The sequence below is a fragment of the Callorhinus ursinus genome, unplaced genomic scaffold, assembly GCF_003265705.2.
Source record: "Callorhinus ursinus isolate GAN/ISIS: 27379988/994484 unplaced genomic scaffold, GSC_fseal_2.0 scaffold2, whole genome shotgun sequence".
Classification (NCBI taxonomy): domain Eukaryota; kingdom Metazoa; phylum Chordata; class Mammalia; order Carnivora; family Otariidae; genus Callorhinus; species Callorhinus ursinus.
Window position 1 is genome coordinate 28371568 of NW_027397064.1, and position 25473 is coordinate 28397040.

General features: G+C 46.1%; 1 protein-coding gene across 5 annotated transcripts in view; it reads right to left on the minus strand.

Moving 5' to 3' along the window:
• Positions 1 to 645: 645 nt before the first annotated feature.
• Positions 646 to 25473, minus strand: part of NRP2 (neuropilin 2) — a 113754-nt gene continuing 88926 nt past the window's right edge. For 3 of the 5 annotated variants that reach the window (XM_073879616.1, XM_025892785.2, XM_025892794.2), the window contains 2 exons: positions 6141 to 6191; positions 646 to 3969 (listed from right to left, as the gene is read on the minus strand). In XM_073879616.1, coding sequence (XP_073735717.1) covers positions 3665 to 3969; positions 6141 to 6191 — 356 coding nt within the window. In that variant the 3' untranslated portion in view covers positions 646 to 3664. Of the gene's footprint in view, positions 3970 to 6140; positions 6192 to 21360; positions 21948 to 25473 lie in introns of those variants that run through there. The other 2 variants (XM_025892802.2, XM_025892811.2) reach the window with 1 other exon arrangement.

Consider the following 25473-nt stretch of genomic DNA (forward strand, 5'->3'; position numbering starts at 1 on the left):
GATCTGGAGCAGAGCCCAAGAATCTACACCTGACAAGTTCCCAGGTGATGCTAATCCACTGGTCCAGGGGCCACAGGTTGAGAAGCACGGCCGCAGACCTTAGAATCACCACAGATACCGACAAGCAAATGTTTGCACTGGAAGGAAGCAGCGAAGAGTCAAAAGTTGCAGGGCATTGGCGATGTCTTGGGAGGAAGAGGGTTTACAGGGATGACAGTCTCAGAAATCTACCAGCCAAGTCTTTGAGTTAAAGTAGCTCACCTGGCCAGGTAGCCCAACCCCCATCCCCATCATATTTTCATTTTATAAAAAGCCAGCCAGCCAGTCCACCTACTAACTCCATAAGAAGGGTTAAGAAACACTGTCCCAGGGGTGCCTGGGTGGCTCAGTTGGTTAAGCGACTGCCTTCGGCTCAGGTCATGATCCTGGAGTCCCGGGATCGAGTCCCGCATTGGGCTCTCTGCTCAGCAGGGAGTCTGCTTCTCCCTCTGACCCTCTTCCCTCTCGTGTTCTCTATCTCTCATTCTCTCTCTCTCAAATAAATAAATAAAATCTTAAAAAAAAAAAAGTCTTGGGCAAACTGGGATGACTTGGTCACCCTAAACCCAAGTCTTTTTGTCTCCAACAAAAAACATGCAGAAAATATCTCTTGGTATAATGTTTATTTAAATAGCAATCTTAAAAAGGCTTTATACAAATCATATAAACACAGTTTGACCTCGTTGTTTATTTTTTACATTGAAGAATCACAGTAAAAGCTCTCAAGTTCCCGTGATCTGGCTCAGCCAGCGAATGGTCGAATACCTTTAACTGCAAACCCTGGAAAAGTTAACCTTCTGTGTGACTGTTTAACTTTTCCCCTTGTTTTCTTGCATTCATGCTCATTCCTCGGACCCTCATCCCTGTCGACTCCCCATCCCCACCGAAGAGAGAAAGCAAGCCTGTGGCCCTGTTGACTGCCTAGTCCGGGAGAGCGTGGAGGTAATGTGTCATTCAATACAAGGCAAAAAAGATCAATACTGTGAGTTGGGTTTCCCAAAGGGAACGACTCAAGGAGACAGGTCAGCTAGCCTACCTGCAGATAGAGACAACAAATGCACCAGGGTGCCCCCTGGCCGAGTTAGAACCAGGCCCCACTGTCTTTCTGTCTTACAATAGACCAGTCTCCAGTGTTGGTGAGGTATCTACACATAGCCCTGGGTGGCCCGCTTTTGTAGCAGGGCCCACTCAGGGCTTCAAACCAGCCAATGGTGAGTATGGATGGAGGACCGTCATGGGGATGCAGGTTGGCTTTTGCGTAACTTAGAGGTGAACTGAAGACAGGGCTGGTCCTGGGTGGGGGGCACTGTATAAGGACCCACAGAGCGTGAGAGGGCCAGGACCCCCAGGGTAAGCTTTTGAACTTCTCTTCTTCTGCAGGCAACTTCTGGAAATCCCTAGGACTTGCTAGCTTCCTGAACACTGAGCTACGTGGGAAGGCGAAGAGGAGGGTGGGCTAATTAAAAACTTGTTTTTGATAAAGCGTTAAGAACTTGCTTCTGCTGCATGCCCAGCTTGGGGCGGGGGGGGGGGTCCTAAAGCTAAGCCCTTGGGCTTGACAGCTTTACTTTTCACCTCTACCTACCACTGTGCCAACGAGTGCCGAGATCAGCAGTTACACTCGGGGCCCTAGGTCAAAGTCACAACAACATCACGGAGTCCCACATGACCATTCACATACACAGTAGATACAGAGAACTCAAAGGCTTGCAAAGACACACACACATATGAATAAATAGCTGTTGGTTTGGACTCGCCCTCTCTGCATACAAAACACTGTGACATTACCATTTGAACGAGCATTTCCATAAGTTAACATTGAAAGGAACCAGCCAGTCCCATTCACCCTTTTCCTTTCACCTGGGTAGGAGACAAATGAAACTGTGGGTGACCATAGCAGCAAAAATGGTCTGGCAGTTTACCACTGATAAGCAATGGGCTGGGCATACTGGTTGGGTTTCAAATGTATTTCCAGCACACAGGCAATCTTTAGGCATTACTACAATATCAAGATTTGGATCCTGACGCGGACAATCTTATCCTTCACACAGTTTGATGCCTCCCGTCCTGGAGTAGTTGAGAGTCATCTAGGGCTATGCCTACCTCTCAGGCAGCAGGGCTCAATCCGTTAATAGGATCAGCGGTGAGCTAGGGGAACCGGCGGTGGAGTCACGGGGGTTTGGGAAGAAGGAATGCCTTACTTGTATGATATTCACTGATTTCTACATAGAGGGAAAATAGTTTTTCTTCATTGTTTCAAGGCACTTAATAAAAAAACACGAAGTGTGTGTGTGTGTGTGTGTGTGTGTGTGTAAGAACATAGATCTCTCGGGGGTTGAAGCAGTGTTGTTAGTGTTTTGGTCCATAGTACTTGCACACTTCTGGTTAAAATCAGCTCACAAACATCCTACCTGACTCTCCTGAAATGCTGAGGTGAGGGCTCTTACCCCAAGGAAAACTTAATGTTTACTAGCCTATCAAAGAGACTGATTCATCAAAATGTCTCTGTAGAGTCTGCTCAGCCTTTGCCATGACACAATCACAGAAGCTGGACTTCTTTTTCCCTCTCCACTGTTCCCCTTTTCATCCAGTGGTCACCAGTTACAGCTCACCGGTGGAGAACACATACTAACAGCCTGTCTTTGTGCCCTCCCTCCATCTCTGAAGATAATCAACCATGCTACGTCTTGGGGAGTAGACACCTGACGAATGTGCGTGTGTGCATGTGTATGTGTGTATGTATGTATATGTTTTAGAAGAACCAGGAGGAGGCAAAAGAAAAAGCAAAACCACCACCAGAGGCCCCAGGCAGTAGCCTCACAGCCACAAATTCTGGGTCTAGATTTAATGAATGGCTCCTAGTCACGAAGCACGTTAAGGCTTGTCCGCTTCCAACATGGAGGTGCTTCTATGGATTTCGACGTGTGAAGTTTCCTTTCTGGTTTTAAATCACATATAAGAAAGAGCTATTCATGCTGACCCTAAAATGGCAATTTTCCCCTGGATAAAAAAAGTTAAAGGCAACAACATCCTACTTAAATGCTAGGACTGGAAACGGCAGCTTGTAGGATTGGCTGGAAGGACCTACACCACAGCAAACCCCGGGAGTCATAAGATGATCAGAGGGCAGGATAAGTTGGACGGCTTTTTGTTTTTGTTTTTGTTTTTGTTTTCTAAAAGATGAAAAGTCTGAAAAGACCTTTTGCTTTTCAAATGTTGATTAGAACGAGAGAGCAGAGTACCATTGACCACTACTCTGCTTCCATTCTGGAAAAGTCATTCTTCTCTTCTGCCTCTTGGAGTTGCTCACAGACCAATGAAATAAAATATAATAATAATAACAAACTCACAAACGAAATAGAACTGTGACCCCAAAGAGACGAGCTCCCGTCTCAGTCCCAGCAATGACTCAGCTGCGCCGCTCCCAGGTGGGTCCCAGCCTCCTGTGCGGCCACAATCTCCCCGCCTCCCTCGACTCGTCTGTCCATTCTGTCCACACCTTCAGTATTCTGGATCGGTTTGATTGAGATTATGGCATTCAGTTTCCAAAGGAAAAAAAAAAATGTAATCTCCACTAGCCCCTCTTGCTGGAATGAAACGTCAGATGTGATTTGGATGCAATCTGTCATGCTTCGGAGCAGCACTTCTGGTGGTTCATCTTGACCTTGTGCTTGAGGCCGTCGTAGAGCTCGAAGTTGTAGTTCTCCAGGGTGGTGCAGCTGCGGGAGCTCAGCCCCGAGTAGGAGCAGGTACAGTAGAGCAAAAGCCCTGCACATGTGGCCCCCAGGAGGACGCCCAGGGAGCTCATGGCGATAATGGTGATGAGGATGGGATCCAGTGTGTAGAGCCAGCTCTTTTCTTTGTCAGCTGAAGGGGCCCCAGACCCTGAGGTCGGGGAAGAAGAGTTGCTCCAGTCCACCTCGTACTCATCTGTGACATAAAGCACACGAGAGATTGCGGGCGCTGCCCCTTTCAAGGTGAAGTAACTGAGCCTCCCCAGCCCGGTTGACAGGGTCTCCAGAGCACGGGGACAATCGGGGGGGACTGTGGAACTATGCTGGCTGGCGTCAAAGCCCACCCTCATCACATCCTGGCTGTGTAACTTTGGGCATGTTATTTAACCCCCTTTGCCTCCTCTATAAACTGGGGGTACTCTTATGTATGCCTCACTGGGTTGCTAGGAGAATTAAATGAATTAATATTTGTAAAGTTCTTGGTGTCCAGCACATACCTAGTATGGTCTAAGTATTTGCTATTTAAATAATTTAACTCCTACTAGGGAAGTTCGGATTTTGACAGAAGCTTCGGGGTGCCTTTGGAGCGCTGGGGTGGTCCTGTGTTCCGGGCACGCTTCTTTCTTTGCCCCCTCACCCCCCACTTCCATTTGCTTCAAGTTAAACCAAAGGACAGGCTGAGACTATTTTTTACATGACACGTTTCCCAATGTAGCATCCCTGGCCGTCTGAGCTGCAGACTTTTTTCTGAGCCACCACACCTCACTTGACATACATCTTACCTAACTGTTATGGGTTGAATTACAACCCCCAAGGCTCATATGTTGCAGTTCTAACCCCTAGGACCTCAGAATGTGACCTTATTTGGAGATAGGTCTTTATAGAAATAATCAACTTAATGTGAGCTCATTAGGGTGGACCCTAATCCAATATGGATGGTGTCCATATTAAAAGGGGAAATTTGGAGACAGACACAGATGGGAGATTGCCTTGAAAACATGGAGATAACCATCTATAACCCTCATGGTCCTCAGAAGGAACCAACCCTGCTGACACCTTGATCGGGGACTTCTAGCCCCCAGAAAGGTGAGAAAATACATTTCTGTTGTTTACGACGCCCCGTTTGTGGTACTTTGTTATGGCAGCCCTAGCAGACTAATATACTCAGGTTTCCATAGTGTGGCCAACGCATGACCACATCCACAGCTCATTTTGTGGGATTTCCTAATAATCCCATGAAGAAGGCAGGGTGCTATTATAATTTTTTTTTAATAGATGAAGAAACTCAGGTTTTTCTTAAAAGAAATTAGGTGGCTAGGTAGTAACTCCCTCAAGGTCCCGGAATTAGCAAGCAGTGAAACTAGGAATAGGACTCAGGCTTTCTGCATCCTCACACCCTGCTCTCTGTGTGCATCATAGAGCTTCAGCTGCTTGACCTACAGCAGCCTCTCCTTGGAGGCCAGTTCCCCAGCTTTGCCCATAAAAGGAGTGCTAGATGGGGGTTTGCAGGAGAGTCTGCATTGAGTTAACAAGGTGCTGTTTGGGTTAGTCACTCTGTTGCTATAACTGTACTTGAAGTGTTTGATTAAGGTCAGGTTAAAAGCAGCTGTTCTATAAACTGCTCTTCTTAAATGCATCAATCTTGGTCTAAAGTTGTTCTTTGAGGGAAACCTTGGTGATTCTCTTGGACATCAGTTCTGGCACTCGGAGGAGTCCAGAGAGACCCGTGCTGCCCTGAGTCAAGGGGAGAAATTATATCTACATGTTTGCTCGGTGGCCCTCCAGTCAAGGCTCTTGCTTCAGCCCCCTGAAGTATGTGTATTTGAAGGGGGAGAATAGAGCTTCTAATAAGCATGAAAATACAAGATGGGCATTGTAGAACGGAAACCTAAATCTTGCAGTGGGCCCCAACTTGGAGTCTTGGATAGTGTGAGAAAGGCTCCCCTCAAGTCAGGGAACAGGAAACCACAGAAAGCCTAGGAGAATATTCACATTTATACTCATTTTCTCAAGTCCTTTTTCAGGAAGAGGTGAATGGGTTCAAGCAGCAACACATATAGAGGAACCTGGCTTTTACTTCTAAAGGGTTTATCCAGATTTTAAGTCCATCAATGTCAAAAGTTGCCTTACGTAGGGGACCTGTTTCAGATTAGGCAGAAGGAACTCAATAAACTTTCTAAATTTCTAAATCGGACCTTGACAAAGCAATTGGTGGTTTCGTCATTCCTCTCTGGATTCTTTTCACTTACATTTCTGACTGGTAGTTCTAAATTCTGGCCTTCCAATACTCCAGGCATTACTTTTGTTGACGTCTTTATAACCAAACTTGAATTTCATGATTATCTGCTAAATCATACCAATACTCACCATCAATTTCATCTTCATAGCCTTCTCTCCCATGTATTTCTGGAATGTCCACTATAAAGAAAAAGAAAACAAATCAAGTTATAACGAGTTCTATCGCCATGGCTAACAGGCAGAGATGCAACCTTCCTCAGAGTGACTCCCTGGTACAGTAGGCAGCTGAAGAATCACATCTACTTCTAGATCATTTAGTGTGTACATTACTGGATTCTTTCCCCTTCAAATGATTTGTCTTTGTTTCTAATAGCAACCAGAAGAAAAGAAACAAAAAAGGTCTTTAGCGCCAAGAAAATCCTCACTTGTGTTGTTGTAATGACTGTAGTTCATTGCCAGTATAGGTTTGCATTTATCCAAGGCAACCTGGTTGGCATGCCCATCATCAGTTGCTATTACTGTGATGTTTATATAGTATAACTGACCCTCCTCATATGCATGCATCTAACTAGACATATACTAGGAGGGTCTATCTCCTCTGGATTTCAAATAAATGTATGGTAATTTAACAAAGTCACATTTCATCATCTTATGTTTTAATGTAGAAGTAGAACTGAAAAGAATGTCATGACGCCTGACCACCTCCACGTATCTGTGCTAATCTCTCTCATCTTTCCTCCTCAGTCTACCTTTCCTACTGGGTTTCTTTATGGCTTAGAATAGGTCAAACACGGGCATCCAATCTGACTAGCCCAGGCTTGAATAGAGCTAAGTTAATTTACTGTGAATTTTCTCCAGGGTTATCGCTGTCTTTTCTCTTTTTATGATAATTTTTTGGGGGAGGTGGGAAAGACAGTCTCTCTATTCACTATGCTGTCCATCTTACAGAAATCAGAGCCAATGAAAATTACCTGTTTAAAACGGTAAAACATCAAAGAAGAGAATCAAGACGTGGTGATTTATCATTTCTTTCTTTCTCATAAGTTAGTTATGCCTGCCCTGGCCATCAGCTCAGGATGGCACCAGCAAGCATATGGGCCCTTTAGGAGTTTTACTGAACCCCAAGTCAGGTGAACAACCTTGAGGTCAGCACTATAAATTGATACCTAAAAATCCAGGTTTAAGCCAAGCCCAAATTCCAGACAGCTAAAACTATCAAACAAGAGGAAAAAAAAAAAAAAAAGAACAAACTTCAGACCAGCCTGAACTTTTCCCTCATCAGCACATCTCAGAGAAGATCTACTTGACCATGACCTGAACTGAGGATTGATCTATCACTGCCATGCTCGAAATTCAGTCTTTTCCTGGAGGCCGTGTTTTTAATCATGTTAGATAGAAGTCTTCCTCATTCCTGACCAAAGTGCTAAAGCACATTCTGATCCCCCTGGTTGCCAGCAAGGGATGCAACAAAACAACTTGCCAAGACCCCACTTGAAAGGATCAATGCCATGTGGCACTGATTTGCCATAAATCCAGCCTGTTTCTGGCATGTTTATAGCACAGCAACTGGCACCTGCAGGTCACGCCAGCTTCCCCACCTCAATGCCCATCCCCTGCATTATTCTCCAGACCCCTACGATGCAGGCTCTTTCCTTGAAATGAAGATGTGAATATGAATCAACAAGAGGCAGGTGGTGTCTGTCATAGGGATCAAACCGAGCTTGTGAAAGTCAACCTGGAGATTTTTTTTTAACCTCATGAAACAAACAAACATGGACGAAAACCATCACATTTCCAACAATTAATTGTTTTGACGGGTTGCTCATAAGCCTTAACACCTTCACGGTTAAAAGATGCAGAACACTGGATAAGAATATGGGAATCTGCCTAGCACAAAGACTGTGGGGCTCTTGCCAGTGACTTTTGGGCCAAATCCTGTTCTTGCTTTTAGGGATTTGGTTTCTGCCAAGGATGTGACAGATTCTTGGAGGCTAGAATGCCATTTTGCTCCATCTCATACCCTCAGGGAAGAACTCTTAGGACACTATTGATCATGGCTGGAAAGGGGTGTATGTGGCATTGATCTTGAAGGATAAAGGGTAAAAGGATGGTAATGAGTATGAGAACATTTCGCCCCAGGAGATCACAGCCTCTTGTCTCTGGAGATAGAGGACTGGATGAGATGACCTCGCAAGAACTGGTCCATTTCTAAGGTTCTCTGAAATTGATTGCCCAGATGTGGCTGAGATTTCTGCACCTGGAGAATCAAAGGCTACTCAAGGTGAAGAAGAACACTATAGAGGCTTGACTTGGCTTTTTGTATAATCACTGCTCCCAGGAGTTTAGGTGAGTGGGAAGGGGTCGACAAAAGGATAAGTTAATCAACATTTTCAAAAGCGCATCTGTTCACCAAGCCTTAAAGAAAGAATGGCACACTGGGGAAAACCCAAATAAAGGGAACATTTGTACAAAAAGCAATTGACTTTGATAGCAATTTTCTCTAGTCCCCTTGCTAATATTCTTGATATCTGTGTTTGATTAAGAGCTTTTTTTCTTAAAAGGCCCTTTGCCCTTCACGGGCCACTTTCCTTTTCTGTTAAACCCAATAGGTAAACCTGAGCCTGTTTCCTCAGGATGTTGGCAGGAAAGGAGTGTGGCTCTCCCGCCAGGTCCCTGTAGTTCTAGCTAGAAAAGGCAAGGGTAGAGAGGAGGGAGAAATGGTGAGCTCAAGACACAAAGGGGAGGCAGCACCGCCCTGATAGCAAAAGACAGCAAAAGCATGTAGGGACCAGGGACTCGGAATTGAATTGAATTGTTCTTTTTGTAAAGGACAAACTTGGAGAGGACCTCTTAGGACTCTGGTTCGGTGGGTGTGTGTGTCTGTGAGTGGGAGATGGATGAGGGAGAGTGGAATGGGCCACACCTATAGGATAACACAGATCAGGAACGGATCTTACCACCCACACAACTTCCACTTTCAACCTTTGTGCTCCCATGACCCGATTTCCTCTGGGACCCTGTGTAGATTCAGTCTCAGGCCAGTTTGACTCCAAAGCCTGAATTCTGACTCTCAGTACTGTGTTAGGGCCAGAGGAGGCCTCCCACCCCCACCCAGTGAGTTCTTTGGATATAGACAGGACACTGCAATTACCACCATATCAACACGACCCTCTTCTAACAGGCTAGTAACGGATCCTAGTTGACTGGATATACACTCTCTGGCTGTTTGCCTGCATCGCTGGCTCACCACTTTGATGGGAACTCAGGAGGACTTCTCATGAATGCGAAAATCTGATTTGAAATTTGAGGCTCATGGTTTCCGTGACAGGCGTTACTCAGAGGGGGGAAGGCTGATTTACCTTGTTCTTCCAAGGGCCGTCTTCATTAACCAACCAATTAACCAACCATCACTTATAAAGGGGATTTACAAGGTGCCCAGGAACCACACTGAGGACTTTGAAAAATGGAGATGTATGGGACCAGATGTCTACAATCAAGGCCCTTCAGCATGGTTGGGAAGCAAAGACCCGTCCATGCCATAACAGCAGAAAAGAAAGCGGGGCATTGCAGAGGGGACTCCAAGTGCTGCAGGCGTCCAGGGTGGGGACTGGACACATGAGGCTGGGCCGCTGCCAGGAAGGGAAACATGCGAGTGGGGAGGAGGATGCTTTGGAACCGAGGCTGCTGTGAGGTAGGGGTTGGGGAGTTCTAGCTCCTTTATCTACGGAAAGGAATGGTTCCAAACATAGCACCTGAGTCTTTTCACTCATATACTGATCCCTTGGTGTTGGCTTGAATTCACTTCTACCTGATCCATTAAGGAATTCAAAGAGATGGCCATGCCTGGCTACAGATCTTCCACCTGGATTTCCCTTTGCGAGAGTCAGGTCTCTGCTCCTCCCCCTGATCAGCTGCTGGGAGCCAGCAGAGTCAAAGGAAGAAGTGAACTCATGCAGGACTGGAAAGGACTTTCATAGAGTTCAAGTCATCAAGTGAGCAGAGTGGCCACCCCTTAAAAAACAAACAACACAATTCAACAAAATCTGGTCGTTTTCATATTGCGGTAGAAGCCTTGGCTGCAAAGTCCCGTTTCCCCAGGAGCCCCTCCCCTTAGCACCATCAAGAGGTGGGTTAGGTACACAGTGAAGAGTGATTCAAGTTCTTACCCATCCCCTCTAGTCCTGATTTTTCAGGGCAAGAGGCCTGTAGGGGCTAGTTATGAAAACATTCACTCACTGTTCCAGGAACTCCCTCCACACTAGAAGAGTCACAGACTGTCAAGTGTCCTTGTCAGTAAATTGCAACACTATGGCACAAAAAGTTGAAAGGCCATACCCGGTCACAAACCAAACCTACAAACCTACTCTAAGGAGATGTGTTTTTCCCTGCAGGGTCTGGAACGCTGCCTGGTCAGACCACACATGCTATGCAGGGGAAACACCCCCAGCACTCCAACCTGCCGCCGGGAAATTCCCCACTGAGCGTGCTTCAGGCCGCAAACAGGAATGCCCTCTCTCAGACTTTCCTTCCCAACCTCTCCTTCCCCGCCTTGTATACGCATGCACACATGCACACATGCTTTATCTTCCGCTCTCCCTCATTTTCTTCCATTTTTTTTTCCCCCTCTTACATGAAGATTCTTTGGAGTTAGACTGCTTTTCTGCAGGTACTCATAGAAAACTTTCCACCTTCACTTTCCCAACTTCTGCTAGGCTGTGGTCTTCTGCGAGTGTATTGGCATTGACGTTGTTCTGTTTACTTTCTGCATCGTAAAAGGAGCTTCGAAAGATTGCTCGGGGAGTGAGAAGCCTGCCCCAAACCACTGGTTATTTTTAGATAAATTATTTAGGGCAGCCCATTCCTGGGTCACTTGAATGTAGATCATTTCAGGATAACTAACATACTTGTCTATGAAGAGTTCCTTCCATGCCAACTCCGAGCGGTGGAGGCCTGGTTGCTGTGTATCTGAGGGGAAGCAGCATGGGCTATGGAGGAGCACTACACTGGGAACAGGCTGCCTGCTTCTTGTCTGAGTTTGGCGATCCACCCCGGGTGTGAGAGCCTGGGTGAAACCCCCTGGGTCTCAGTTTGCTCTTCTGTCAAGTAACCACTGGCGTTCTTGCCTGCTCAAGAATTCTGTGTCTTATGGGAAGAAAATGAGAAAGGTCAGAGGGCCTTTCAGATGAGGACTCTCTCAAGAAGCTGCTGGTTGAGGCAGACAAGGTGACTCCCACAGAAAAGGGCCCCACACTACTCATTGCCTCAGTCTTCCCCCCAGGTCTGTCTTCTCCTGGGTCGTTGCTCCCTGAAGGCAGCCATCTTAAGGTGTGTGTGTGGAAAGAGAAGACCACGAAAAGGACAGGTAAAGGGGAAACCACAAGGTCCCCTGTTTTCGATACTTGCTCATTTGCCTTAGAAACCAGCCCTGCTAACTGGCAATCAAGGAAGTAAGGGGGTAAATTATGCCCCAAGTGTTAAGCCTCCACCTTAACTGATAAAACCAGCTGATAACATGGCCACTTAACCCACCAAACTGCAACTAGCCTTTAAAGCAAGGATTGAAGAGTCTCTTACACAAAGGGGATCATCAAAATCATTCATTTTCACAGGTACAGGTGTCATCGCCTCTAAAGAGGAAGAAATTGAGGAAGGAGGGTCGAAAAATGCAGTAAGTCATTGAACAAATCAGTGGTGAATTGAGTAAGCCACATTTTCGACACCTTGTTTGGGGCTGTGATTTATGTGGGATAAGCTCTTGGCTACTTAGAACCCTTGCTGAATTTGATTCCAAGTTCTTGAAACCCCTGAGCCAGCTAAATCACTGGACTGTTCAGATGGGAGTAGTCTTCAGAAAATTTTCTCAGCCATTTTGTTTTGATCCCAGCAGGAGATATAACACCGAGACTGAAATAAATGAGAAATAATGAAGGACTAGGAGCTATTTCTTGGCCTTTCGAAGAGTTTAATTCAGTTTAACACTTAGTATTGGCTGAAGCTCCCCCCGCCCCACCACACTTAATTTCCCTAATTCAGTTTGTTCATCCCCAGTTGCTACAAGGAGCCAAGAGTTCAGATGTTGATGAAAACTTTGCCAAAGCTCCTCCATTAGGGAGTCAGGGTACTCGAGAGCCATTTGTCCCTTGCCGGGTTTGGCTTCAGTTTAGAAACACCACCAGAAGATCCTTTATCATGGGTTTTTTCTCTCGGGCTGACAGCCAAATATATGCAAAGTCATGGAAAAAATAGATTTTGGAGTTTTCAAACGGTTTCAGTCTGGAAAACATGGGGGCCTTGGTTTGAGATATCTGGAGTCTGAACTTGAATTTAGCCATTATTTTTTATTATTTTTAGTTGAATAACTAGGAGAAAACACTAAAAAGCCCTGGAAATACCAACTGCAAATGAGAAGGCTGTGAAATGACCTAATAATATTTTCAAGTGTGGAGGCGGATGAGCAGCTGAGGCCAGAAGGGCTCCACTGAGCCCCAACGATGGTGTGAAAATAAGAAAAATGCAGCCAGAGAAATATTTCGCTGTAAAGATGGGATTCACAATTGTGCAGGCTGGAAAAACCCAGCTACGGTGATGGAGGAAAATTCTGGAATCTGTCCTCCACCGTAAGTCTTGGAAAAATCAGAGACATTCTTCATGACTATAGGTAGACATGTCAACAAGAAATAGGCTCTTCTTTTGTTGGCTACCTTCTTAGAGCAGGAAGGTGAGGAAACTATAAAATTTCAGGGTAGAGGTGTCCCTCCCCAATCTTATTTTTTCCTGAGATAAAAGTCTTACATTTTCGCATTTCAGAGAGCTCCCCCGGTGGGCTTTAACATTTCTCCTCTCCTCCAATCCTGACGCTCAGGAAGGGTGCATACTGGGAAGAGCACTCAGGTGTCATAGTTCCCTATGACCTGGGTGAGTGAAAGGATGGAGTCGAAGAAACAAAACTGCGTTCGCTCCCCATGTGATCAAAGATGTCTTCTTAAATCTTCCCCTCATATTTCATAAGTCCCTGAAGAAAACACCCTATGCATCTCACCAAGGGAGTTTGCTATACTTAAAAGCTGGGCTCTTCTTCAGAACATAAGAATCGACAACTCTGTGAGATGTTAGGGGCTCCATAAAGGTACCTCTCTCTACCCATTCGGGGGTGATTTCCCCCAGAAGCCTGCTGGTGACCAAGGACTGTAATTATCACATAAGAGAATAATTTGGTCTCCAGTAAGAATGCAACTCCTTGGAGGAAAGTAACCAATTGAGTTTTGAGGGAATCTGCCCCACGCTTTTCTGAGAAAGGGTTTGGTGATGGTGTGACAGTGACAGAGGAGAGTAGGAGGGGGGCGCCCAGGAGAGGGGGATGATGCAGAAAGGGGAGGTTGGAGGTTGAAGACTAGCAATATCTGGCACAAAGACAGATGGGCGGAGACAGGTCCTGCTTGGGGAAAGAGGAGGGGATGGTGGCCTTATGAGGCTTTGCAAAGCCAGACGGCCATGGCAGTGTGGTGGGCCTGGACTTCCCATGAACACTGTTCCTGAGCTCACCTGCTTGGTCTACAGTTGGCCGAGGCTGATGAGGTTCCCTGGTGGGGGGGCTGCTTTTACAACCCACGTCAGCCCCTGTCTAGGTCCTAATGCTGCTCTCCGCATCTCAGTGCCCACTGTCAGAACTGCCTACGCAGAGCAACGGGGAGTCCACACGGGCCCCTGAGGTCCTCATACCCCCTCTCCCAGGCCCTGGGTGGCAGTTAGGAAACACAAAGGGACAAAATGGTTCTTTAACAGTCTGCTGAAATGCAGCCTCAATAACGGGGGGTGGCTGGCTGAGAATAGGACTTTGGTCAAGGCCCCCTCTGGCTCAAAGCTTTCTCTGTACTCCCATCATCACTGGAGCTGGCTGCCCTCTAGCAAGTCAGAGAACTCCAGTCCAGGCGTCGTGTTAATGAGTCCCGCTACCTGACAAAGAAAGCGCGATTGCTGAAAGCCAAGACATGGTATACTATCATTCCAGTTCTGGATCGGAGCCCTTGCTTAGGGGGTATGTTAGTTAATGATCTTTAAAGAGTTCAATTTTGCACAATTAGAAGACAAAACAAGGCGTGTATGCATGTGTGTGTGCGTACGCGTGTTTGCAGTGACATATCTCTAGCTCATCCATACCTCGCGCTCATGCTGCTCTCTTTCTTGAGCCACCCCGAGTTATCTACTTGAACCCCATGCCCAAGAGGCAGAAGTCCTGGATTTTTTGGCAGGTCAGAGAAAAAGCCCATAAAACCCATATATGGCAGTAGACACTGTCCATTATGCTCAGAGTCAAAGTCCCATTATTTAAACCCTTTGTCTTAGCACATAGTAGAAATCAGGGTGACGCTCTTGGAAGAAACGGTGTTTTGAATAATCAGGCCCCTTGGCTTCTCTTCCACTTGCCACTCCTTGCTGGAGCCATTTGGGGCCAGCAGCTTGGCATGCACATATAAACCTCCCACTAGAAAACCACCTCACTCCCCCTGGTGACTTTCCTTGGGTCACATCAGCCCCGAACCTCCTTGGAAGAAAGCTGGACACCACCTTTTGGCCCGGAGAGCCTGCTCCGCTCAGGCCCAGTGTGGGGGCCTCGGTCCTAAGGCCACAAGGATTGGAGACTTTCTGTCGGCTTGTGGGCCTGCTTGTGGCTGCTGGAATATTTTAGTCTGCAGCACAATACGGTGCACTGACCTTAAAGGATGTTTTTTTACATGAATTTTTTAGTAGAAAACATAAATAAATAAGAGCAAGGCACAGCACAGTCCCTCTTTGAAGAAACCAAGTAGAACTCATTAATCATGGAGAACAGGGCTCTGCCTACAGAAGCCAGGCACGGAATTAACTCCTGTGCCACGGCGGCCACAGCTCCAGTGAGCTGTCATGTACCGCCAGGCCCACATCCTCCAGCAATGGACAGTTTTTGAAAAAAGTCCCCACAACTACAATTCCCTGCAGTTAAAACTATCTAAAGTCTTCTCTGGCAAGCACTCCACCCACTTTAGGGAAGAGAGATAGTCACAGAGATCACATGGCCTGTGCAGATGTGGCAGGGGACAGAACCCAGGATGTCCACTAGAGATCCACTATCCTGCACATGGGGACAGATGCACTGTGAAAGGTAAGCCTCAGCCATTTGCAGCATCCCTTAAAATGAAACTGGGCACACTGTTTGACCCAGAAATTCTGTCGGAGAGAAACGTGCACAAAGAGGCAACCTCAAAAATGTTCATCATGGTATTGTTTATAACAGGGAAAAAAGTGAACTAGACACAACCCAAATGCCCACAGGTAAGGGAGCAGTTAATAAACTATGGTACGTCAACACAATATGGGATGCTATGCAAGAGCTAAAAAGGATGGGGTGAGTCTGGAGGTGTGGACTGAAGTATTGTCAAGATTTTGTTAAAGGAAAAGGAAGAAGGTTGTCCAACAAAGGAAATGCTGTGAAATCATTTATGCAGAACAAAACCAAACCACGATCCAACCAAACCACACTAACTGGACACAAATATACACGTTTGTCGTGGTATAAATCAAAGCCTGGAAAGAGACACCTCAAACTGTTTCTCGTGATTACTCTCTTTGGAGAAGAGATTGAGACTGGTTAGCAATGAAATGGACTTCTGCTTCTTCCGTGTTATTTGCATGTTTCCAGGATGTAGTTGTGTATAACTTGTAAGTTAAAGAGAGAGTGAGAAACCCAGGCAGTTATTATCCTAAAATTTCCCCAGCAACTTCTTTCAGGATCAATAACCACTCTGGTCGTAAGCCTCCAAAACAAGATGTTTCCCTACTCAACACCCAGACTGCTACTAGAATGTCCATTGCTGATTTTTCAAACCGCCTTTCCTATTTCTTGGTCCAATGCCCATGGGCCTTTAGTTTTTTTTTGGCTCTTGGAGGTCAGTGACAGCAAAACCCAAGAACAATTACTTTACCCAGAAGAGAGTAGAATGATTCTGGGTCTTCTGCCCACTGGGCTATGGGCAAGAATGGTTTCTGCTGGTTACCTGGAAGCACCTAGATTCTCCATGGTGCCATACTCTGCTAAAAGGGGTTTTATTTTTTTGGAAATTTCATATCTCTTCAGTGCTTAGGTCTGAGGCCAGACGGAACTCCCCCACATAGCGCAAGGGTACTCTGGCTGAGGCATGTGGCCTGACGCCTTCTAAGGGTGTGGGTTTCTGATTAGATCTCACCTCTAGACATACTTCAGTGCACCTGATCTATGTCAGGCTTAATTAAATCCTACACTATTCTTAGCTTTTAATTTATTTATGTAAGGCGATTCTTTCCCCTGCCGACTGTAAGACCATCAGCTGACGTCCCCCTCTCCCCTCCTTCTGCTCTGGCTGGATTTGTTTTGTGTTTTCTTTGGGCCATCACTGAAGTGGATGAAAGGCAAATTACAGCTGTGAGAGCCCCAGCAATGTGCACAATTAAAGAGAGAAAATAAGCTGCACCTACAGATCCGCAGTTTGGCTCAGATGGGTAGCCCACGACGCAGACAAATCGAAACTTAAAAACGAAGCTCTTTTCATCAAAGATTACGGAAAGGCCACAGTGTTTGTGCAAAGCAATTGCAAAGTAAGTGAACAGTGGTGAGGAAAATGAACGCAGTGCCGCTGCAGACTGGCTGGGCTTGGGTGATCTGGGCTGGGGAGGGGGATGGTGTCTTGCTTCAACAGTGAGAACACACACTTAAACCATCATAAAGGGCCAGGTAGGAGCCAGAGAAAGACATACTGGGCCTTGACATCTGGTATTTATGATCCATGGAAACACAATTTCTGTAACATTTATGCTTGAGCTCGGTCTGAAATGCCACACTGATTAACAGTGCTGTGTGTTCGACGCCTAAGATTCGACCTAACAGTCTTCTGTCCTTTTGGGGAAGACAGAATACTTCTAGAATAAGCCTTGGGACTAGAACCAAAGCAGGAGGAGCAACGATGAGATGCTCAAAGGTGGTTCCAAAAATGGTAATCCTAATGAAGCGTAAGGGATGGCTAGTTTAATTTAGTCTGGCAAATTTGGTCCTGGAGCTCAGGAAAATGTTGACTGAGCCTGGGTCTTTGCCTGAAATAAGTACTTTTGAGATGCTTTCCGTTTCTCCTTTACTAATGGGAACAAATGGCTTTAAGGAAACCCAAGGGTTATTTAGACAAAAAGGGTAATTATGCTTTGTCATTAGAGTAACAAACAACGCTTGGGCATTCTACTCTATTCTCCTGCAGAGGACAGATAGCAACATTTATACTGAGCCATCTGTACGAAAAGGGTTTCCTGTAAGATCTGAAAACCAAAGCCTGCTTCCTTTCAGCACCACTTGGACAGGTTTACACATGTAAAAAAAAAACAAAAAAAAACAAAAAAAACTCCTTCCTGAATCTGGGTTTCGAGGGGAAAAAGCAGGACTCTGCTGGAAATAGGGTCTTCTGGACATGTCCCTTTCCTTAGGACCTTTAAGGATGGTTCTTCGACCCCTGAGGAAGGCTCCTGGGTTGATGGAATGCTCTTAATACACCCCATGAGTCGGGGGTGGTGGAAAATCCTTCAACTTCTTCTTGACCACCATTTAGAAGCATTAAACAGCTGGGAGGTGGTATTTCCTACATTTTTCCCCCAGCCCCCCACTGATAGAAATATTTTATATAACTAATCACTAACTACTCAGAAAGGAGAAGCGAAGAAAAATACATGTCAACACGATCTGGCTTTCTGCATAAGTTTCCCCAAGCCCCTCTTGAAGTTTTTATAGAAAGTTCCTCTTACAAACTGTTCCAGCCTGATGGTTCCAGGTTCATAGTCATCATATAATTATCTTCATTACTTGCTCCAAAATGAAGTCTGGAATATTTTGGAGCCTTGAACATGCGGTAAGTTCCCATTTTGTCTGGGAAAGTGCTCATAAACTGGAGATCAATGTCCCCACGGAAGAAATAATTTGGTAGGCAAGGGGTATGATGTCGCTGCTACCTCTCCAGAGGAAGCTATCTGTCTCCATAGGACCAAGGACATGATTCAGCTCCACTGGTCCCATTCCCCCTACGGCCCCTTGACAGGAGAGTCCAATCTCCAGGGATTTGCCATCAAGAAAAATTTTGTGGAATCACACTGAGCAATTTAGCACTTAGCAACTTTTGCAAAATCCCACACCAATCATAAAAGTTGGCTCAGCTGCTCAAATTGGATAAAACTCCTAACAAGCAGTAATAAAAATAAAAGAAGAAAAAGCTGGCATTCAGCCTCAAGGAGGAAAACCCACCTACCTCCCACAGCAAGGCCCTGTAGCTCAGAAGGCGATATGCAAACTTTGGAAACATCAATTTGTTCAAAGCCTACATTTCAACTTTGTTCTCAGAGGCAAAAGTGAAAAAAAAGCCCAGATGTTTGTATAAAAATATCATCATTTTATTACATTCCACACAATACATTTTCAAATAGTTTCCAATGTCCACAAGTTATTTTGACACACAGGCAACTGAGCAATGCAAGAGATGTCACAGTTACAGGAAGAGGGAATAAGAATAGAAAGTAAAAATCTTTAAGTTTTCTTGTTTTGTTGTTGTTCTTTGGTAATTTTCGATTATTTAGGTGTTTGCTTGCCTGCTAGTTTCATTTGAAAGACAGCGTCTTTTTAAAGATGGGGTATCAATGTTGGAAATATTACTGGATTTCCTATCCTATTCTGGCTTTAATCCCAAAAATGTGGGATAAGGGAAAAGACAATTTCATTTTATTTTCAGTGTCCTGTTTTGTCAATGGGCAATGCTATGATTTTTTTTTTCTTTTTTCTACCTTCACCAGCAATTAGGGGGATAGCAATTGTTAGCATAATATCAAGGAAGGGATTTTTTTTTTTTTCCCCCCAGAGATATGGGTTTCCCTCCTGGAGCTGTTGAGACGGAACCTCTACTAAGGCAAAAATGTTAACCAGCCCAAGCTAGACCTTCAATTCATTCATTCATTCATTTATATTTTAATAGTTGCTATCACCTCTTTGTCTTCTGAGAAGCAACTCTAAACACATGCATGCATGCATTCACCTGTCCAGTCTATTTTTCTTAGAAGAGAGTGATCCTTCCCCGCCCTCTATGAAATACAGAATTTTGCTTTCTAAAGCTGCGAAGCATGATTTTATAGAAGAGCTGCCCTTTGAGCATAGTACCTGGATAATACTATGAAAGTTGCTGGGCCAGAGAGAGAGAATGAGAGAGATGTGACATCCCCAGCTGAACTGCATCATGGGATTCACAAAGATTTGAGCAGTCTCCTATTTTCAACTATGGCATGTACATAAAGATGATGCCACACAGGGCATCAGATAAAGACACAGCAAATGCACAAAGTTGTTGTCATCTTCTTTTAAAGAAGGGAAATCCTCAAGGGTATATAGTAACTCAGACAGTTGCTACACTGGCTGGATTTTCCAGGTGTAATTTCCTGACACCATGCCCCTTCACGGGGTGCCTACAGGGATGTCAATCATTTCAAGGGAACGCCTGACCCCAAACGCACAACTGGATGTGGACACCTGAGATAAAAAGCCCTTAGTGACTGGCATGGAATTCATCACACGGTATGCTGGGCCCTTGCCCCTCCCCTCTCTCTTGGCTTCTTTTTCCATCTTCGGCTGGGGTAGGACACTTGAAATCTCAAGGTAGCTCATGCTCTAGCCTTTCATCTTTTCTTTTCTTGGCAGCGCTGCTGTGGTTGAGACAGAGTAGCTCTTTGAAATAGAATAAGAGTGGGAGAGCACCTTTCTTTCAGAAGGATGAAAAAAACCAGATGTGAAAGTGAGTGTGTGCTGGAGGGATCTGCCAGTGTATTCTGAAAGAATGCTAAAAGTCTCTCTCTCCCAAGCAGCCAAAAAAAATTTAATATTTTGTTCTCAGAAGGTACCTGGAGGCTCTCAGCCCAGGCAACCATCTTTGGAGAGAATCTTATCCTTCCCCAGTGGATTCCGAGCAGGAAGGTGAGAAATCAACACCCCCATGGCTGAGCCCCAGTTCGCTGAGCGTCTCATTAAAATACGCATTTCCTATCAATGATATTGACTTCATTATTGAATCTAACCTTTGTGCAATATCATTAGGCAATTTATCTCCAACATCCCTCTCCCTGCGTTGCTTAGAGAAGACACATGGGCAGCAACAGATTTATTTTCATTCTATCCTCTCCCGATGCAGCAACATCTGGAAATGCCAGGCCAGCCTATGAGGGTGTATTTGCCAGATGCTACGAATGCTTTAAGGGGTAGCATACTGACACATGAAAAAAAATGATTACTTTTTTATATTTCTCATAATATTTAAATAAGTCAGGTGGACAGTCTTACGTTTTAGTGGCTATAGATTCAGGCACACATTAACACCACGAAAGGAAAGCAAATGATCCCTTTCCCCCATATTTTACAAATACTATTACAGTGACCAATAGAATACCAAAGAATATGATTTTTAACCTTCTTCCTCAATTCTATCCCAAGTCGGGCACAATAACCCCCCCAACCCCCCCGAGTGAGGAGACTTTTAAAGGACCACACTTCAGTCCTTCCTTCTCCTCCCTTCTGCCCTCCACCTCCTGTTCCCAACTTAAAACAGGCTACTGCTTTTCCTACGCCAGTTTCAGATTTGTTATTCTTTATGACTTATTCCAAGATTGGACTTAACTGATAAAAGCTAAACATTCATTATGAGCTTCTCTTTTATAAGGCAACATGAGACAGACTTGCTTCAGGGCTGGAAGTCGAGATGGTTCTGCACACACCCGAAGGCCTGCTATCTTGCTACTTCAAAGACTCCAGGAGACAGGACAACGGGTCATGTCTGAGTGCGTTGGGGGGACTTTCCTCTTGGGTCAGATGGGTTGGGAAGGGGACAGGGAAGGGAGGGGCCACATTTCATCTCATGTGGCCTCTAGATTTTTAGGTACCTGGAGATGATAATGGTAGCCAACAGAAACCCAGCCAGAGCTAGATAAGGCAACAAAAAGCTTCAATCTCTTCTCCAAGTAAACAAAACTAGTACAGTATATTATTTTCTTGTAACATGTACCCCCGGAGAAGTAACACAAGAATTAAAGGGGGTCCTCTCTGAACACACCCACACACACTACCCCCCACAATGAGCCAGTCTCTCTCTCACACCCACACCCCCCCCACACACAGAGCTATTCACACGCAAATGTATACTATGTACAAACACACAGAGCCAGGTTTCCTCTCGAGTCTCCTGGCAGACTGCCCACCGAGAGGAGGTAGGGGATAAGGCAAGGGGAAGAAACAGGGAACCAGTCTCCGAAAGAAAACCAGCTGAGCCTTCAGTTGTGAAGTGCTGAGGGGTGTATCTCTTCTCATATTCCAAGATGCAGCATTAGAGTTGGGGGTGCTTGGTTTGGAATCAACAAAACGGGGAAAAAAAAAGAACCCAAGGACAATGGTCAGGAGGAATAAAAGCACACAGGGTTTGGGCCCCGAGAGAGAGAGAGAGAGAGAGAGAGAGAGAGAGAGAGAGAGAGAGATGTCTGAGAGTTCACACAGAGACTAGGCGAGGAGAAAAAAGTGCAAAATCGAGGCAACGTGTTTGCAGTCTTTCTCGTTTGTTTTGGGTGCTGTCCTTTGCTTCGGCCCTCAGCAGTGCGAGCCGCGGTCTTGCTCTAGTTTAATGGTTAGGGTGGGCTCCACCGCCAGAGGGGCCCCGTTGGTGTAGTGGGAGGTTTTGTAGGTGATGGAGTGATCGGTCTTCTTGGCCGCATAGCGGAACCGGTGGTAGTGGAGCACCAGGGCCAGGGCGACGGAGACCAGCACCAGCACGGCGCCCCCGGCGGCCATTACGTAATACCAGTAGGCTGGGATGGGCTGCACGGGCACCGTGTCCACTGTGGGCTCGGTCCCTGGTAGGAGGGTGCCCCCTGGTGGAGAGACACAGAAGAGTGTTGCTAGGCTGAGAGCATGCAGACTAATCAAAAAATTAATTAAAAAAAAAAAAAGAAACACATACATGCTTTGGAGTGGATAGGGAAGGGGACAGGGGAATAAGATGGTACTGAGTATTTCGCTTGTGCCAAGCCCTTTTAAATGATTGATATTATTTCCTACTCACAACCGTATGAGATAGGTACTGTCGGACCCATTTCACAGATGAAGTCTAAACACAGGCTCAGCAAGGTTAAATGAACAGTGGTTATACAGCAAGTAAGTAGGTAAGTATGGGAGTCAACCAAGAGCTGCGTGATTACAAGGCTCTTTTCTTCTTTCTGTTAAACCACAGTTACTCTATCGTAGATAGAGGCGGTATTAATTCACACACATACATACACACATGAATGCACACAAGTAAATGATGCTGAAATGAGTTCCGGGATTCCGTAAGGCTGATTCTCTGAATGGGTGGAAATATTTGGTCTGGTTGGCCAGCATTCTTAGACAGTGTATTAATTAGGCTGGCTAGACTTAAAGGTGAATTCTACTTTGGTTTGCCAAAGCTTCCATGCCCATTGAAATCAGCCTGGTCTTGTCTAAACAGGTCAGTTATCACTGTCAAGCCATGACTAACACATCTTCGTTTCTTTCTTTCTTTTTTTTTTATTGGATAGAGGATCTTAAAACCTAATTGGAAAGATGTTGCAACAAAAAAAATGTGGGCACAAATGATAGTGGGTATGAGAGAGAGAGAGAGAGAGAGAGAGTGAGAGCCAAGGCAGGAAGATCATTCTTAATCACAGAAAAGACAGAGGAGGGAAGAGAAGCTAGCAGAGGATTTCGAAGGCAACCACATTCACTGGCCAGCCTCTGGTTGCCATGGAGATGATATAGCAGATGTAAGCCCAGGGTAACTCTGGGGAAAGACTGGCTAGAGTCCCACTTGATGCAAAACAGTGCTACAACTTGATTCTCCCAAAGATTTACATCAGATGAGAATCTGGCCCAGAATGGGACTAGGAGCTTTGGAGCTTGCCCAAACCAGACATGATCTTTACTTCTGAAAAATGATGCATGCTTAACCTATGAAAGCTTACATCCCTAGTTGCTTACATCAACTGGTGGTGGCCACAAAGGTGCACCCTATCTAACCCGGGGATCCCCCCAGGGAGAACCACGGCTGGGAGGGGCCGATGCCTTCTTCATCCATCCTTGGTCCTACGCTGTGGGTGGATCTCTCTGCTCAAGGGGCAGCCAGGGCGGATTTCTATTTCCATGCCTCCCCCACGAGACCTGGAGCCCCTCAAGCAGAAGAACTCACTCTCCCACTGATTTCTACCTCAGGGGATGCACAAAGAAGGCGCTTGTGACTAAAAGACCTTCTGAGGTGCAGACTCCTATGTGGGGGTCAGTGGTGGCCAAGTCCTCAGCCTGAACACCAGAATGCCTCTCTGTGATTTGGGGACTGGCTGAGGGGTGGGTCAGACCTTCTGATGTTTTCTCAGAAGTGGGAGAAACATGAGAACCTTTTTCTTGGAATAACTTTTGGAGCCTCCCCACCCTCCCAGGCTTTACTCACTGGCTCCCCCCGTGTGAGGGATCCTCTTCTGCCAAGGTGCAGGATCTGTTGGTGCCTCTTGGGCCCTCAGCAGTGCCGCGGTATAGGAAGAGCTTTGACGGGGATGTGTCGCACCGAAGACATACCGATGGCCATCAGCAGCCCCACTCTCCCCTTTCTACCTCGTCTTCTTCATGACCACCCACTCTGTTTTTCTTTGTTCCCACATCGTTTCTGTCTTTAAATAATTTCATTGCTGTAGCTGAGAAAGCTCCTTATCTCCCTCCCTCCTCCTCCCTCTCTCTCTTTCTGTCAATCTTTGTGACCATATTGAAAATTATGCACAGAAACAGAGAAAGCAAGGCGCTGCAAACGGCTCCTTGAAATGGCCAGCTTGCGAGCCACAGTGAACTGGTGTCAACTCATTATTCAGGTCACCAAGAGTATCTGCTGCCTGGCAACCGTCCTGCTGTTGGATTTGCACGTGGGCTCAGAAGAAGGCACGAGAAACAACAAAGTGTGTGGGGACGGGCCGATGTTCCCGGCGCCAACCCCCTCTCCCCAAAGGGCATCCTTGGGTTTGCCTCTGATTTCTGATTTCGATTTGGTGCCACAGTGAGAGAGAAAGGAAGGGGATTCGCCCCCAGGGATTAACTCCCCACCTGAACGAAGCACCTGACCAGACCACAGAGGTAGGAGCACACATTTTTGTCGAGTGGGAAACGGTCACAACTGCCCACCTTCCCTCCAAATCACATTGTCTCAGGTTCAAAGGCTTGCTTTCCTTCAGTCGAGATGCTGGTTTTCAACATTAAATACACTGCCTCCCCCCAAGGCTCAGAGTGCCAGGGCTGGGCCTTAATGCTACTCCTAAAGTGTTTCTTGTGATGGCGACAATGTTGGGGCATGGTGGGGAGGATCTGGGGGCCCACCGGAGGGAGGGGAAGTCATAATACGTGAAGTACGTGTTCAGAGTCAGAGCGAGACCTCTGGCCTCAGAGTTCTGCTCTGCTTTGGAAGACTCACCCCACATTTGGTAGAAGACCCGCTTCCCCTTTCCTACCAATGCTCCTCTCCCCCTAAATTATCAACACGAAGAAAATTTTCATGGCAAAAGTCATTTTGCAGACAACGATGGACGGTGTATTAGCTCCTTAAATGTTTTCCTGGGACAACTGTTTTGAGAAAGCATGCTACATGAGTTGCGTTTGTAATGTTAAGGGGGTTAGAAAAGAGAGGATCCATTTCACAGTTCTCCCCTCATCCCTCGCAGGCAATTTTGGGTGACCCGTAGTCGGGGCCAGAGTTTCTCAGAGCATTCTCCAGCTAAAGAGACTCAACTCCCACAGGCAGGCGGATCGCTGGTTTAGAATCTGGCTTTGCGGCAGCCTTCGAGGGCTGCATACTAAGGCTCTGCTTTGCCAGACAGAGGAAAGAAAGGTGACAGATCAGTAGGGGCTAAATGTCCTGCCAAAGCAGCAATCCAACGAATGTCAGACGGATGGATGGATGGATGGATGGATGGATGGATGGATGGGGGAATGTATCTGAAACAACATCCAGATTCCCCGGAAAACATTAATGACCCACTGGTACTTCACATAGCAGTTATCCTTGGAAAGTGCTAGTGATTTGGCTGGCTCATATTGTGCCTCTAGGTGAAGTTGCAAAAAAGGGGCCCCCTTCAGACAAATGTCACCTGTACCAGGTCCCCAGGTTGGTGAGTGGCTCTATTTTGGCCCCACTTGTCCGCTCAGTCACATGGGGTGACCGGGCCATTGCTTTGCAACAAAGGAGCCTGGGCTGGTCCCCCAACATGGGAGAAAGAGTGTGAGGAAGACTCTAGCCTTGTCCAGAGCTGGCCACGTGCCGACCTGAACGTTCCTTTAGATTGCACTAACTCTTACCACTTACCTCCCCCTCCCCCCCCATTGGAACATGCTTTCAACTCTTGAACT